Source organism: Colossoma macropomum, unplaced genomic scaffold, assembly GCF_904425465.1.
Source record: "Colossoma macropomum unplaced genomic scaffold, Colossoma_macropomum, whole genome shotgun sequence".
In the NCBI taxonomy this organism is placed as follows: Eukaryota; Metazoa; Chordata; class Actinopteri; order Characiformes; family Serrasalmidae; genus Colossoma; species Colossoma macropomum.
In genome coordinates, this window is record NW_023494787.1 from 43,944,026 (window position 1) to 43,960,304 (window position 16,279).

Genomic DNA, 16,279 nt, shown 5'->3' on the forward strand with positions numbered 1-16,279 from the left:
TGTGTAGCTGCCAAGAAGCTCTTACTGAGAAAAGGAAATGAAAGAAAAAAAAGAAGTTTCTGTTTAAGTGCTGTTTAGATTCGACAGGTCTAGCAGTAATCATGCCTTGGTGTGGACAGTGAGATCGAACCCAACAGTCAATTAAATTTGGTTAATTGATTGATTTAGTTGCTAAGGGGGCAATTACTTTTTCACAAAGGGTCAGTTAGGGTTTGTTAACTGGGCTTATCTTTGTCTACTATTAAAAGTAGTTTGATGATCTGAGACATTCAACTGTGATAAATATGCGAAAATAGAAGAAACTGGGAAGGGGCAAATACTTTTTCACAGCCCTGTAGGGGAATGACCCCCAAACCTTCTTCTCTGTCTGTCTGTCTGTTTGTCTGTCTGTCTGTCTGTCTCTCTCTCTCTCTCTCCCTCTCTCCTGCTACTCCATCTCTTTTCTTCTCTATCTGACCTTCCATCTCTGTCCTCCTCCATTTCTCCTCCTATTTTATCTCTCCATCTCCGTCTCCCTTCCTCTCCATCTCAGGGCTTCCATGCAGGATGGACTGTGGTTTCCAGCTTCCTCTAGAAACATCAGTTAAACAGCCACAACTGCAACAAATGCATCATCCTTATTGCATCTGCGAGCTTCAGAGCCAAACCACAATAAAGACCAGCTGAGCAAATAGTGAGGAGACAGAGAGCGAGAGAGAAGGAGAGGGTCCCAGCGGACCCTGAGATTGTGTTGAGAGTAGAGATTGGTGCACTTATCTGAACATACATATTTCTTCTTAGAATAAAGGAGGTATAGTTTGGAGTAAAATGAAAATATGTTGTATATAATATATTACTGAATTATACTAAAGTGTCAAAATATTTAACTGAATATTTGACCATTAAATTAACATTCAAATACCCAATACAAAAACCTCAATATAGGGGGAGATAATAACACAATTATAATGCTCTCATTAAGGCTTATCAAGGTAGTTATTGACTGCTAATTACTGGTTTATTAAGCAATAACTGGGGTGAGCAAAGTATTAGTATTACCTTATTAAGCCTTATCAAGCCAATGGCTGGTAACTAACATATTATTACTGTTATTAAGCAGTAATTACAGTTAAGCAATAATTATAGTGAACTTTGGTGTTGGTGAAGAGTTCCTTGGACTTTTTCTGAGAAGAATCAGTTCATTGGAAAAGACCATTATGCATGGAACATTTGAGGGTAAAAGAGAAAAATGAAGACAAGCTACAAGATGGATGGAGACAATTAGATAAATCATGAAGAAGCCATTCAGAGGCCTGAAGACCCAGGAGACAGGATATTCTGAAGAAGCACTATCCATTTGATTGCCAGTAATCAGAATCGACTTAACAGTACTTAATTGTACTGGCTTGATAAGGCTTAATAAGAGCGTGACAAGAGAATTATAATGACCCCCCATAGTGAAGTGTTACCAGATATTTGAATGTATATATTGAATCAGGAAAAATGCTTAAGTCTTAGTCACAGTTAGAGCAATAAAAAATAATGCAGTTGTATATGAATTATTTCTCATTTGTACCTCATTAAAAGAGGAGAACTTCTTTCAAAACTTTCAAACCTTACCGCAATTTTGTTTATAAGTAGAAGAGAAGATATTTTGGTAGCGCTTTATTTTATAGTAACTAGTATTTAATATGTAAATTCAAGATTTTTTCTGGTACATGCTTTGTATATATGTTGCGACTTATGAAAACTTCCAGGTATGTACAACAATCTTTAGGTAAATTGCAAATATATAGTAGTTACTACTCATTTTGGTGCGTACTTTGCAAGTTCATTATGTAAATACATATTAACTAAAATGAGCAAATTCCAGGTGTATATAAGGTAGAAAATAGTGTTAAGTACTACAGACTGCTTTATTATTTATTGCTTTATGCATAGATAATAGAGAATTATAGAGAAAGACAGAGTGAGAACCTTACTCCAGGACAGTAATTCATTTTATATTAATCTCTTAAATGGTCAGCGCCCACCAGCAGGCCCAAAGTTTGCTTTACACACTTTTGTAAACTATGAATAGCTCAGCAAGTTTGCATTGAAGTCCCTGTAGTTACTGAATAATAAGCCTATGTAATATGTATGTAATAAGCCTGACATTTTAAGGGGTTAATTAGTACATTTACTGGTAATTCATCTGTAACTCTGTGGTAACAGGAGTGTAAAGTGGAACTTTGTACATAGCCTTTACATGACAGCTTGTCTTTGTAGTATGCAATGTGTAGCCATAACTCAAAATACCAATTAATATGAAATTAATTAATGTACTGGAGGAAAGCAGTGGTAAGTGCTCAGTGCTAGGTACCCTACAATTTTTACACCTATGTCGCCTGTGCCTGTAATTTACTCTTCTCTATTATGTAGGCATGTATTCGCTCACACTAATTACTACTACTGTGTCACTTCCTAGCACTAAATGCTGAAATATAATATATATATAAAATATAATGCTGAAATTTCCTTGAATTAGTTACTATGTGCTTATATATTGAACTTGCAAAGTGTGCATCAAATATTAATTGTAAGTACAACATATTTATTACTTGCAGGTAAATTCTTTGTACTCCAGTGTACACAGAATTTACCAGAAAGTATGTACCCAAAAAAATTACTTGCAAGTAGTACATATTGACTTATACAATACTAGGTAAATAAAAATATTGTATAAAAATATAAAATATTGTGCTACCTCTTTTACATTTTTGTCATTTTTTTGACATTGAAACAAACAGAGAACTATCAGAAGTGCAGATTCAAAGCTGTTGCACAATGTAATTGAATGGAAATCGAATGTAAGTAATTTATTGTGTAACTCACTATGTACTTATAGATGTAATAACCAGTGGCGAACTCTGACTATTAGAGCAAGGTCTTAAGTTCAGGCATGTGAAAACATGGTCAAAAACAAGGAAAAAACCCTCCTCTATGATAAAGCTAGCTTCGGCTAACATGCCTATGGCATTCTAGCAGTAAGTTAGCACTAAGCTAACAGTGATCTTTTTGTAGGACCTTGAGTCCAGCTTGTGCCAATGGAACCAATGGAAGAGCTCACTTAGCTGTGTCTACTTACCACAGAGAAAAACACTGATAATTTTTTGTTAGGCTTTTCAAGAATTTACTGCTTTTGTTTCCAGTAGTACTACAGTACTTGCACAATTTGAATACAAGCATGACGATACTTTTAAATAAAAATAAACTAAAAATTACGAACACTTTTTATTTCATCCTATATGGCCCTGAGTTTCCCTCACTGTTAATTATGTAATTACATTTGAATAGCACAGTATAATGATCGTAATAATTTTAAATTTCTAAATTTCTCAAGTTGCCCATCCCTACTTGAGGTAGATTGCTTCCATCCAGGCAGGCAAATTGAGATGCTGAATGAGTGAAGCCTCAGCAAATCAATGAGACACCAGCATCTAATTCTCTTTCAGACTGATAGCTATTCACCTTATGCACTCTGCTGGGTTCTGTCTACCTCTAAAAACCTGCCTAGTGCACCTCCAGGAGCAGCCACCCATAGACACCCACACAGAATGAGGATAAAGGCTATGTGTTAAAAGGTATGTGTGAGTGTGTGTGTGTGTGTGTGTGGCTTTGGCAGCAGCTGTGAGGCTCTAACACTCCTGTCTAATAAAACACAGACTAATGAGGACACCTGAGGTCAGTCCCCCCTCAGTGCAAGATGTGGAGGATGCATTCAGAATATAACAGCTTCTACTGGCCTGACTCCTTTAAAAATAGCCCTGTGTGTGTGTAGCACCGACCCTCCTGAGCTTACCACTAACATGGACCCAAGAGGAGCCGCTCCAGTGGCTGAACGCACGGTGGACATGTTGATCCGCGCAAACTCCCTTCAAGATCGCCTCAGTCCGAGCGCCCACAATCCTTGGCGCTGACCGTGACCGCTGGCTCTGACAGCTATGCAAATGAGCTCATTAGACGATACACCTTAACGCTCATCAGCCCACAAAGATGGAAATGAGCGCAGCAACAACACGGGACACTCAGCGTGTGGGTTGTCAGGCCTTGTAGAGCAAGGAGGGAGTGTGTGTGCTAGAACTTCACATTTTTCCACTTAAATTGCAGTGACTTGCATATTTGTTTTGTAGTTATTACTGAATCATTCATAGCAATTTCTGAATGATAAGTATTAAAATGTATAAACAAACAGTAACCTCCAGTTTAAGTAGTTACCTGGACCTGAAATTTAGATCCAAGCCCAGATATAACCCAAGAATATTCTGCTTGTGTCTGACTGGTTGAAGAGCACCAAGCCTTCAGCTAAGTAGTCCAGCAAAATTCTCTCCAAACCTGACTCTAGCCCAACAGGATTCTCTCTGAACCTTATTGTAGCCTGAGAACAATTCTTTCCATCTTAATTTATCCTGACAAAATTGTCTGAACCCAACTGTAACCAGACAAAATCCTGTCTGAACCTGACTAAGCTGACCAAATTCTTTCTGACCCTGACTGCAGCCTGTCAAAATTCTGTCTGAGCCTGCCTGAACTCAAGTGTATGCTAAAATCTACTTGAACATATCATCTATATCCCAAAATAATTCTGCCTGTATCCAACCTTTGGCATACAAAGTTCTGTCTGAACCTGACTCTTCACTGAGAAAATCCATTGTGAACCTGACTGTTTATTGACCAATTCAGTCTGAATCCAATAAATTGCTGTCAGAACTGGACTGCATCCCAACAAAGTTTAATCTTAACCCAACTGTAGCCCTTCAAAGTTCAGCACCTGACTGTTTACTGACAAAGTTCTGTTTGAACCACGCTGAAGCCCAAAAACATTTAGACTGAATCTCAAAGTTTCTTGACAAATGTATGTTTGAACCTGACTGTAGCCCAACAAAAGTCTGTCTGAATCTCAGTATTTTTAAATGTTTGAGCTCAACTTTGTCCTGACAAAATTCTGTCTGAACCCGACTGAATCCCAGCAGAATTATATCTGAACCAGACTGAATCCCAGCAGAATTATATCTGAACCAGACTGAATCCCAGCAGAATTATAGCTGAACCAGACTGAATCCCAGCAGAAATATATCTGAACCCAACTGAATCCCAGCAGAATTATATCTGAACCAGACTAAATCCCAGCAGAATTATATCTGAACCCGACTGAATCCCAGCAGAATTATATCTGAACCAGACTGAATCCCAGCAGAATTATATCTGAACCAGACTGAATCCCAGCAGAATTATATCTGAACCAGACTGAATCCCAGCAGAAATATATCTGAACCCAACTGAATCCCAGCAGAATTATAGCTGAACCCAACTGAATCCCAGCAGAATTATATCTGAACCAGACTGAATCCCAGCAGAATTATATCTGAACCCGACTGAATCCCAGCAGAATTATATTTGAACCCGACTGAATCCCAGCAGAATTATATCTGAACCAGACTGAATCCCAGCAGAATTCTGTCTAAACCTGACTGAATCCCAACAGAACTCTGTCTGAACCCGACTGTAGCTTGACAAAATTCTGTCTGAACTTGAATGTGGTCCAACACAGTTCTCTCTGAACCTGACTGTATCCTAAAAGAATTCTGTCTGAATCCGACTGTAGCCCAAAAAAGTCTGTTAAAGACAGGTTACAGTTTATGAGAATGTCAAATTTAAACCTGACCAGAAGCTGACCAATATTAGTAAAATGATTTCCACACCGGACCAAACCTGAGGTGAATAGTCTTGTCCCATCCCGACAAACATTTATAGTGTGACTCTAATGTGAGTGTTTGTGAGAGTAGATGCAGGAGTGTGTGTGTGTGGGTTAGTGGAGACAGTGTGTAAGGAACAGCAGGCAGGTCACGCAGCAGACTGAGGACAGAGGTAGGTGAGCAAAATAGGCGGGTGAGAAGCTCAGCAGGCTGGCTGAATACGCTAGTGTCAGGACGCTGCGGTGAAGCGCAGCAGATTGAAAGCTTAACTTGCTGTGCCCTCGGTCTCTAAACACACCTCTACTGACACTCCGTCTGCCCCTGTGTGTGTGTGATTGACAGGTCCAGAACATCACTCAGTCTATGGAGGTGCTGGACCTGAGGACGTACCGGGACCTTCAGTATGTCAGGGACACGGAGAACCTGATGAAAACGGTGGATGGCAGACTGAAGACTGCCTCTGAGAACCCTCGCAGCCTCAACCCCAAGAGCTTTCAGGTACTAAGAATAATTCATTCCAACCCAGGTGACTCAAATATCCCTGATTATAGAAACAGCAATATAGTCTAATTCATTTAATTTCCTCTTACCCCAAATGGAGTTGATCACCCAAGACTTGTTTGAAGTCTTTAGTGTTGCTGGAGCTGTAAGGCTAATGTAGCTAAAAACTGATTTAGGCTTACATCTCACCAAATAGTACCATGCCTACCAAACTGCATGCCTTAATCAAATGAATGCAACAGGCCTTTTAGTGGGCACAGAAAAAAATACAAAGTTGTCAGTTGTTGCCCCCTGCATGCCCCCTAGTGGCCAACCAGGACACTATGGCTCTGGTGAAATGTTCTGACTCTGTGTCAAGCTTCTAGCGAGCAACGATGGGTGAGACCCCCTTCTGCAAAAAGTTTTTTTTGTGTGCTACTATCACTATAAAACATGCACAAGACTTTTATTTATTGATGGATTTACTGTGAATTGTGACATACATCGATCAGGCATAACATTATGACCACCACCTTGTTTCTACGCTCATTGTCCATTTTATCAGCTCCACTTACTATATAGGTGCACTTAGTAGCTCTACAATTACAGACTGTAGTCCATCTGTTTCTCTGCATACTTTGTTAGCCCTCTTTTACCCTGTTCTTCAGTGGTCAGGACCCCCATGGACCCTCACAGAGCAGGTATTATTTGGGTGGTGGATCATTCTCAGTACTGCAGTAACACTGATGTGGTGGTGGTGTGTTAGTGTGTGTTGTGCTGGTCTGAGTGGATCAGACACAGCAGTTCTGCTGGAGTTTTTGAACACCTCAGTGTCACTGCTGGACTGAGAATAGTCCACCAACCAAAAATATTCAGCAAACAGCGTCCTGTGGGCAGCGTCCTGTGACCACTGATGAAGGACTAGAGGATGGCCAACACAAACTGTGCAGCAGCAGATGAGCTACCGTCTCTGACTTTACATCTACAAGGTGGACTGACAAGGTAGGAGTGTCTAACAGCGTGGACAGTGAGTGGACACAGTGTTTAAAAACTCCAGCAGCACTGCTGTGTCTGATCCACTCGTACCAGCACAACACACACGAACACACCACCACCACGTCAGTGTCACTGCAGTGCTGAGAATGATCCACCACCCAAATAGTACCTGCTTTGTCAAATAAACATAACAACAGCATTCAGAAATTGCATTATTAAGGCAAAAGGAAACATAAATAACAGAAATAGATACTTTTTTGCAGCAGCCTGCAAGATTGAAAATCATTAAATTATCATGCATGGCAAATGTATGAAATGATCAAGTGTACAGGCTTCAAGATTTCAAGATGCCATTGTCGTTTTTAGCTATGCTAACCTACTTTTGTACAATTTTATAGATTCTACATACCATACATATATACCATAGTGTCAGCATCCACATATAACAGTCTATTTGAGATGACTTAACAACTCCTAGCAGTTTTAGGCAACTGTGATGATTCAGAGTAAGTGTTTCACAGTGCTTATGAGATATTAGCTTCCATTGCTTGTTAACTTAGCAGGTCCCAGCAAACTTTGGACAGCAAACATGTCCTGGCGGGGGACTACACTTGGATTTCTCCTGTAGGCTCACGCAGGGCTAGCTGACGAGGTGAATCAGTTATGTCAGAGCAGGGAAAACGCTAAACTGTGCGGGCAGCAGGTCCCCCCTGTGCAAACACGCTCGACGCAGCAAATGCAAAGCACACCGCTGGGCACAGCTTTCACAGCGACACTCTCTGAAATGGCACACAAACACAAACACAAAAGAGCCTCATGTCAGATTCCGATGCTTAATCGAGCCTTGTAGCGGAGGTCCTAAGAGGGAATTCAAATGCACTTAAATTATTAATACTCAAGACCTGGAGCGAGAATTCTGCTTCTTTCCCTAATGAGCGTACACTTCTCTGTGTGTGCGCGAGTGTACTGTGTTTGTGTGCTTAAAAGCCTTTCTGCTTTGCGTCCTTTTACAGCTAAAAGCCGCAGATATTAACCGTTATGCCCCGCTTATCTCTCGAAGACTAAGAAGATTCAGGACCCACGATTAGTGCGCCTTTTCATCTTCTTAAGAGCACACGGCGTCTGTTGACCCGCTCATCTTAGCCGTCCTCCAGGAGCCGAGATTAGCTCCCAATAGAGAGACACCAGAGCACATACGAAGGAAATGTGCTTTAATATTCAGACTGAATCCTTCTACTCTAATGAGAGAGGAAAGGCAGGGACAGCCTGTCTGCCTCAGGGGTTCATTCCTGCTCACTGTCTATGAGACTCAACCCTCTCTCGTTCTCTCTCTTTGACTCAATCATCGCAGAGGGAATTATTCAGGGCACAGTCCTGGAATCACCGTTCGTCTATCCATACAGGTTCAAAGCCTTTTCTAGCAGAGCGGCGGAAACCCGGCAAGATGTGGTGGGAGCGCCCGTTTGCAAGGTTCAGGGTGCGGAAGGCAGGGCTTTATTTTAGCCAGAGCTGCTGATGAATGTGGCTGGCTCAAAGTCGCCCGTGGCAGGCCGGGAGATTAACGAGAGCGAATTTTCGCGGCACGAAATGGGGGAAAATGAGATTTATGACGTGGCGCCGGCAGCCTGAGAGGCCCTCCATCAGCAGATTTATGATAAACCTGAACAGGGAGGAAGCAGCTGTTCCCTCCTTGCGGACGGTTCTATATCGATACATTTTCGAAGCTTTCTCTGCTTATCGAGGCTTTATCGTTATGCCTCTCGTCATAGTCAGGTACTGAGTGAGGGGCAAAAAGTAGTCCCCTCCAGAAAGGTAGGGTTTTGGGAGAACCGTACCTTGTTCCTACCTGATTGTGAGGAAAGGAATAAAAACAAGACTTTGATACAGCAGCAGGTAAGAGAATGAGGTGATAACACTACAATGAACACTATAAAAAGACTACAATAACAATAAACAATAAAACAGAGTGAATGTAGAGTCCTTAGCAGCAGTAACAGTCTTGCTGAACTACATAAACATAGCAACTAGCTGCAGATGATGTTTAAAGAGTTCAGGAAATGTGAAGAATAAGGATGTCTTGTGCCTGTTTCTACAACATTTTGTTCCAATCACAAAATTTCACAGCTTGAAGAGCTCTCACCATACCTGTGTCTTTCACTATCACTAGTTGCTAAGTAACAGCAGTGGTTGCTTTACTCTAAGTGCTAACAGCAGGGCCTTTTCACACTTCTGCATTTTTTCTGCTGGAAGTACTTGTTGCAGAGTTTTGCTGCTTCTGCTTAAACAACAACAGTAAAAACAATGATCAAGTCCAAGAATAAGAGCTTGTAGAGCTTTCCCAAGTGCTTGAGCTTGAAGTAAAACAACCTTACCTCAGTTTTAATGGCTTCTCAGCTGACATTGAGCAGAGGAAAAATGGCGCGATTTGAAGGGACGAATGAATAAACTTTGTCATACGGAGGGAAAGTAGCTTTGTGTCAGCATTTCACAGACTAAAGTTATGCAGCTCATGCTTTAAATTCCCAAACGCTTCCAGTGGAACAGTTTCCATGTTGCCCCAAAAAGTTGTCCGCGTTTAAGAGACAAGGCTCGGGGGGAAGTAGATTTAGAGCTGGTGGTTGTGGAAAACATCTACAGTGGTGTTACAGACCCGTGAATACGAGACACACACCCACCGTACCACTTTCGCCAGCTAGTTTTTTGATTACAAGCTGGTTCAACATCTCCAGCTAACATGGCTATTGTAGCATTTTGATAATAGTTCTTTTCACATATCCATCGTTTTATCGCTCTGTAGACGTCAGCCGGTGTTACTGTACGCTGATAGCTGTGAAGGAATTCTTTCACAAAGAACAAAGTTTGGGCTCCCACATTGTTGTGTGTTGAATGTTCTCCAACTATTCTGGACACATTCTTGAATTTCATTCTTGACAATAATAGCAAAAATGAAGTAACACCTTTCCATTGTGAGCTTAAGAGATACAAACGGCAGTATTTCAGGGGCAGTCGCGGAATTTGCTTTACCTAGCATTTGCATACTTTAGTTTCTTGCAAAATGAGTCTGTTGAGTGATGTTATAACCTCATTTTGTAGTGATAACATAAATGTAATATTAATGTAGCTTTTGGTTTGTGCCATAGTCAACACTGATACAAATTTGCAAGTTAGCTGCATTCTTCAAAGTTTGAAATAATTAAATGTAATTACATTATTTTTGTAGTTATTTAGTGTTTGTTTCATTTAAAAAGTAGACTAATTTTGTTATGGCTGTGTGTGTGTGTGTGTGTACAAAATAAGCTTCATCAGAATGTATTCATGACTTTCAGCAATTCAGTAAGATTATTTGTATTGTGTGAATGCAGTGAACATTTATAGCACTATTAAAACATATATTTAAAACAATGTTTGGTCAAAAAAGGAAGAAATATAGAGCCAAATCAAGAAAAAAAGGAATTTGCTTGAATCAAGCAAAATTACCTGCCAGTATGGTGAGAAAAATTATTGAATAAGATTTCTTAAAATCTTGTGCTGTAAATGATGTTAATGTCTTAAAATCAGTTAACATTTCATTGATTTAAGGCATTGTGGCTATATTAAATTAACACATTAGATTTAATTAACACTATATTGATCTGAAGCCTTAATAAAAATCGGACATTAGCAAAAACTAGCACATCATTGCTACCGCACAAAAACATTCTGTCTCCATTTTTGTAGTTATGGTTATCAAATAAATTTCTTGAAACTAAAGTGTTCAAACAAGCTTAAAACTACAGAGAATTTGCTTGGAAAAATGGGTTTGTGCGATTTGAAGGGACGAATGAATAAACTTTGCCATATGGAGGGAAAGTAACTTTGTGTCAGCATTTCACAGACTAAAGTTATGCAGCTCATGCTTTAAATTCCCAAACGCTTGCAGTGGAACAGTTTCCATGTTGCCCCAAAAAGTTGTCTGCATTCAAGAGACAAGGCTCGGGGGGGAAGTAGATTTAGAGCCGGTGGTTGTGGAAAACATCTACAGACACAAACAAATAATTCATTGGAAAATCTTGAAATTGTACAAAAGATCTTGGTTTTTTCCATTTAAATATTAGCAGACTAGACTAGACTTGTTTAAGCAATAGAACACGAGAGGGAGTGTGTTATTGCGAAATAACATCACGGCTGTGATTTGGTCGCAGGCACGAACCGAAGCAACGTGATGTTATTCGCGATAACACATGACCTCAAGTGTTCTATTGCTTTTATACAACAGTTAAATAAATAAAGTGAGAAATTAATAAACTGGGCTGTGAACGCGGCGTTTAATATGTTTTAATGTCAGCAGTTCCTTCCGCCAAATTATAGTTCCTTAACAAGCAGCTTGTTGCTACGTCAGAGTAACGAGCTCCGCTCACTCGCTGCACAGCCGGCAGTTCGTTCTCCAGCTCCACACAGACCAACTGACAGTTTCTGAATTTAGTGTAGTCTCATCTTCAGAGTCTGACCAAATCGGCTGTCGGTCAAATGTGATATTAAAAGTATCCATTTTCTGTTTGTGGCAAAGTAGGAAAGTAAAAACTTTCAAATGGCTTGAGCGTCTCCTACAGCTGTCGAAGTTGTTGCTTAGCAACGGCGTCTCAGCAGAGTGATACAGTGTTTGTGAAAAACGTGATGTTATGGTGAAATAATCACGGTTAGAGTGATTCTCAACCAATCAGCTTGCGTGGCCGGAACTGACTGTTGTATAAATGTATACGAATAACCAGCGAGGTGAAAAGTTTTTAAGCTCTCACAGAAAAAAATTCAAGACAACTTAAAAAAACTCACCTTATGAATGCAGTGTTTTGGCATGTTTTCTAGGCTATAAGGCTCAACATCTGTCTAATCAAATTCTTAAAATATGTAAAGTTGTTTAGAAATTTCTTCTTTCCTAGCGGACATCTTCCAAAATTTTCAGTTCTCTGTAATCAGTTAATCTTAAAAAAACAAGATCTATTGTTAATTTTTAAAATATGATCATGACGTCATTTGCAATGTTTAAGTAACTTCATGCTTTACTTTGCTGAATGTTTGCACAGAAGTAATAAAACGCTCAGTTTTCTAGAAATCACAGCTGTGATTTGGCAGCCGTGACAGCCACGAAGTTCCTCACGCTAACACACGACCCTCGAGTGTTCTGTCATTCGTGATAATGTGCTCCCTCGTGTTCTTCTGCCTAAGTATGAAATACAATATCCCTCATGTAAATGTGACTGAGTGCAGAAAGTAGAGTGCAGTAGATGAAGATGATGAAGAGTACAGCTCGGGTGGTAGTCCAGCCTGAAAAGTGCCATCAGGCAGAGCAGTAACTGCCACTCTGTCACGCGGCATCTGAGAGCTGACGGAGCTCAGATGAGTCCGTGCCGCCACTTCAGATGAGGAATGGAGCGCGGCTGAGTTAGCAGATGCGAGGCGATCAATGAGTGGCCAAACAGGAGACGCACTCCTCAGCCGAAAAAAGCGCTTGAATGGTGCGCTCGGAGATCACTCAGGCAAGGACTGGCTGCGGAGCGGAGAGGAAAGGGGGAGGAGGAGGGGGGGCTTTGAGTGAAGTGGAATGCTCAGCAGGGAGAGGGGACAAGTCTGGAAAGCGAATGCCTCGCAATCAAGTGACGGCAATCGCTGATGAGAGCATCAGGCCGAGTGGCGTCGTTCACGTGGTCAGTTCCAGCCACAGCAATGACTGGGTAACCCTTTCAGATCTGGATCTGGCTTCCTATTCACCATCCAGTCAATACAGAGCGGTGGTCCATGTGACATATGGAGCTGAGGGACAGAGTAAAGCAATTAGCAGATGAGCGGTTACGAAACCAGGGGGATCGAACCAGGCTGATTGAATTCATCAATGCACCTAGCCTGTTTTTTTTAAAACGTGGCCCAAAGAACTTTCAGTAGCCTATTATTTTTTTTACAATTCAGATCCATCCTGCATATTCTTCACCTACATTCTCAGCAAAAAAGGTACTAACTGTCAAAGGGGTGGTACCCCTCTTGTCACTGGGGTGGTACCTTCAAGGGTACATCTCAGTACCTTTAGTCAGGGAACATAACTGTACCATAATCAGTTGAAATCATATTTTCTAAGTTGTACTGACTCCACACACCCCGTCTCGCCTGTTCTGTTTTAAAACATTCGGTTATGAAAGGAAACAACTGCGTTCTTTTCACCTGGAAAAACTTATTCAAGGTACACAATTACACCTTAAAAACACTGTTGTATGTTCTATTTGCATTGTTTGTACCTTGATGAACAAAAAATGTACCTGCACAGAACCTTTATTACTAACAGTGAAGCGTCCATCTTTAGTACCTTTAGTTAGGGGTCAAACTATACTTTTCAGTTATATTTTTTAAGCCATAGTGTCTCCAAACACCCTGTTTTGTCTCCAAGCTTTTTAATTTATTGTTCTGTGTTCAAACATTAGCTTATGAAAAAGTACAAATATGTACCTCTTTCCTGGGAAAAAACTTATTTAAGGTACACAGTTGAACCATAAAACCACTGTTGTACTTTTGAGGGTGCATTTATATTGTTTGGACCTCGATGAACAAAAAATGTACCTGCAATGTGCCTCTTTTTACCTGCACAGACTTCCTTTAACACTAGCAGTAGACACAGCTCTTAGATGGAGTCACAAGCCTCAATCGAAATTGTTTACCATGAGAATAACACTGTTTTAACTAATGGAACCAGATGGACTTACGTGAAAAGCCACGTCGCAAATATGCCGCAATATGGACACACTGTCCATGTTTCTGTTTCATAAACTCTATTGACTTAGCTGGCGTAGAACCCCTCCTGAAGAATGCTTTGGTAGGAAATACGTTCTCTTACTGCTTTGTCTCGAACTTGTTGATGGCTCCATTACTTCACATTGCCTTTTAAGCCCTGCACGTCATGAGCCAGCAGTTAGCAAGTGGGACTATCCTCAGTGTGCAAGATAAGATGCAGTCTTAGTAACAGAATGCTAATTTAAGGTGTTGTGGCTGCATGTTGTGGCCTTATCAAGGCACATTCTGCGCCCGTACATACGTCTGGCCTGCTGTCATCTTGATAGAGCAATACGGGCTACAGTGAGTGACAGCAATGAAGCAAAAGAATGAAGTGCCGCAAAACGATGACCAATTTTTTCAAAGCAAGTGAAAGACGACGGTGACAAATGTGGGGGCCGAGTGGGGGCCGATGTCTGGTCCCACTTATCAAAAATACATTCCTTGGTCCATGATGGAAACTGTTGGGCTAACAGCGGGGTGTTTATCACAGCAAGACCTCCGCCAACTTCCCAGTCATAAATCCGAAGCCACACAGAGAGCACTTCTCCCAAAGAGCCCTGCGTGGGTATCATGCTGATTTTTTACATCTGCATTCATTTTTAATTATTAATCCAACCTACTGCTCCATCTGTTCCCAAGGCCCCTCTCGAAGTCACAGATCAGAACTGTGATTTTAGATTCTTGACAGCTCACGCTTTCCTAATAAGACATAAACCCAGTAAGTCTGTACTGAGAGCTGAATTCATCTTTAACAGAAAGAAACTCAATTTTATTTAATCTCACTTTGTAGAACATGGTGCCAATGTGGTTTTACAGGAGTTTAAGTCTACACACGGGCAGGAGGAAGAAACACTGTGAGGAACCAAGACTTATAAGAGGTAGCTTCCTAAGAGTGTGATGTATGACCACTGAGAGGAACCAAGACTCAAAAGGAGAAACTCCCTAAGAGCATGAAGAAGAAACACTGAGAGGAGCCAAGATTCAAAAGGAGAACCTCTCTAAGGGCTTGAAGATGAAACCACTAAGAGGGACTAAGAGTTGAAAGGAGAAATTTCTTAAGAACCTACAGAACAATCACTGAGAGGAACTGAGAGTGGAAAGGAGAAAGACTCAAGAGGAGAAACTCCCTAAAAACTTGAGGAAGAACTGCTGAGACGAACCAAGACTCAGAAGAAGAACCTCCTTAAAAGCATGAGGAAGAATACTAGGAGGAACCAAATCTCAAAAGGGGAACCTCCTAAGGGCAAGAGGAAAAACCAATGAAAGGAACTGAGAGTGGACATGAGGAAGAACACTGAGAAGAATTAAGACTCAAGAAGAAATGCTCTAAGAACATGAGGAGGAAACACTGTGAGGAACCAAGACTCAAAAAAAAACTCCTTAACAAAGAAGGTGAGGAAGAACCACTGAGAGGAACTGAGAGTAGAAAGGAGAAACTCCTTGAGAACCTACAGAAGAACCATTGAGAGAAACTGAGAGTGGAAAGGAGAAACTCCTTGAGAACCTACAGAAGAACTATTGAGAGAAACTGAGAGTGGAAAGGAGAAACTCCTTGAGAACCTACAGAAGAACCACTGAGAGAAACTGAGAGTGGAAAGGAGAAACTCCTTCAGAACCTACAGAAGAACCACTGAGAGGAACTGAGAGTGGACATGAAGAAGAGCACTGAGAAGAACTAAGACTCAAGAAGAAATGCTCTAAGAACATGAGGAAGAACTGCTGACGGGAACCAATACGCAAAAGGAAAACCTCCTTAAGAACATGAGGAGCAACCACTGAGAATAGCTGAGAGTGGAAAGGAGAAACTCCTTAAGAACATGAGGAAGAAACACTGAGGAGGACTAAGACTCAAGAAGAAATGCTCTAAGAACATGAGGAGGAAACACTGTGAGGAACCAAGACTCAAAAAAAAACTCCTTAACAAGGAAGGTGAGGAAGAACCACTGAGAGAAACTGAGAGTGGAAAGGAGAAACTCCTTGAGAACCTACAGAAGAACCACTGAGAGAAACTGAGAGTGGAAAGGAGAAACTCCTTGAGAACCTACAGAAGAACCACTGAGAGAAACTGAGAGTGGAAAGGAGAAACTCCTTGAGAACCTACAGAAGAACCACTGAGAAGAAACCTTTTTAAGAACATGAGGAGGAACCATTGAGAAGGACCAAGACTCAGAAGGAGAACCTGCTTAAAAATATGAGGAACAACACAAGGAGGAACCAAATCTCATAAGGGGAACCTCCTAAAAGCAAAAGGAAAAACTACTGAGAGGAACCAAGACTCAAAAGGGGAATCTATC

The 16,279-nt window shown here is 40.9% G+C and overlaps 1 protein-coding gene across 2 annotated transcripts in view; it reads left to right on the forward strand.

Moving 5' to 3' along the window:
* Positions 1 to 16,279, forward strand: part of olfm2a (olfactomedin 2a) — a 151,742-nt gene that overhangs the window by 119,947 nt on the left and 15,516 nt on the right. For both annotated transcript variants that reach the window (XM_036567516.1, XM_036567515.1), the window contains exon 3: positions 6,057 to 6,212. In XM_036567516.1, coding sequence (XP_036423409.1) covers positions 6,057 to 6,212 — 156 coding nt within the window. The remainder of the gene's footprint in view (positions 1 to 6,056; positions 6,213 to 16,279) is intronic.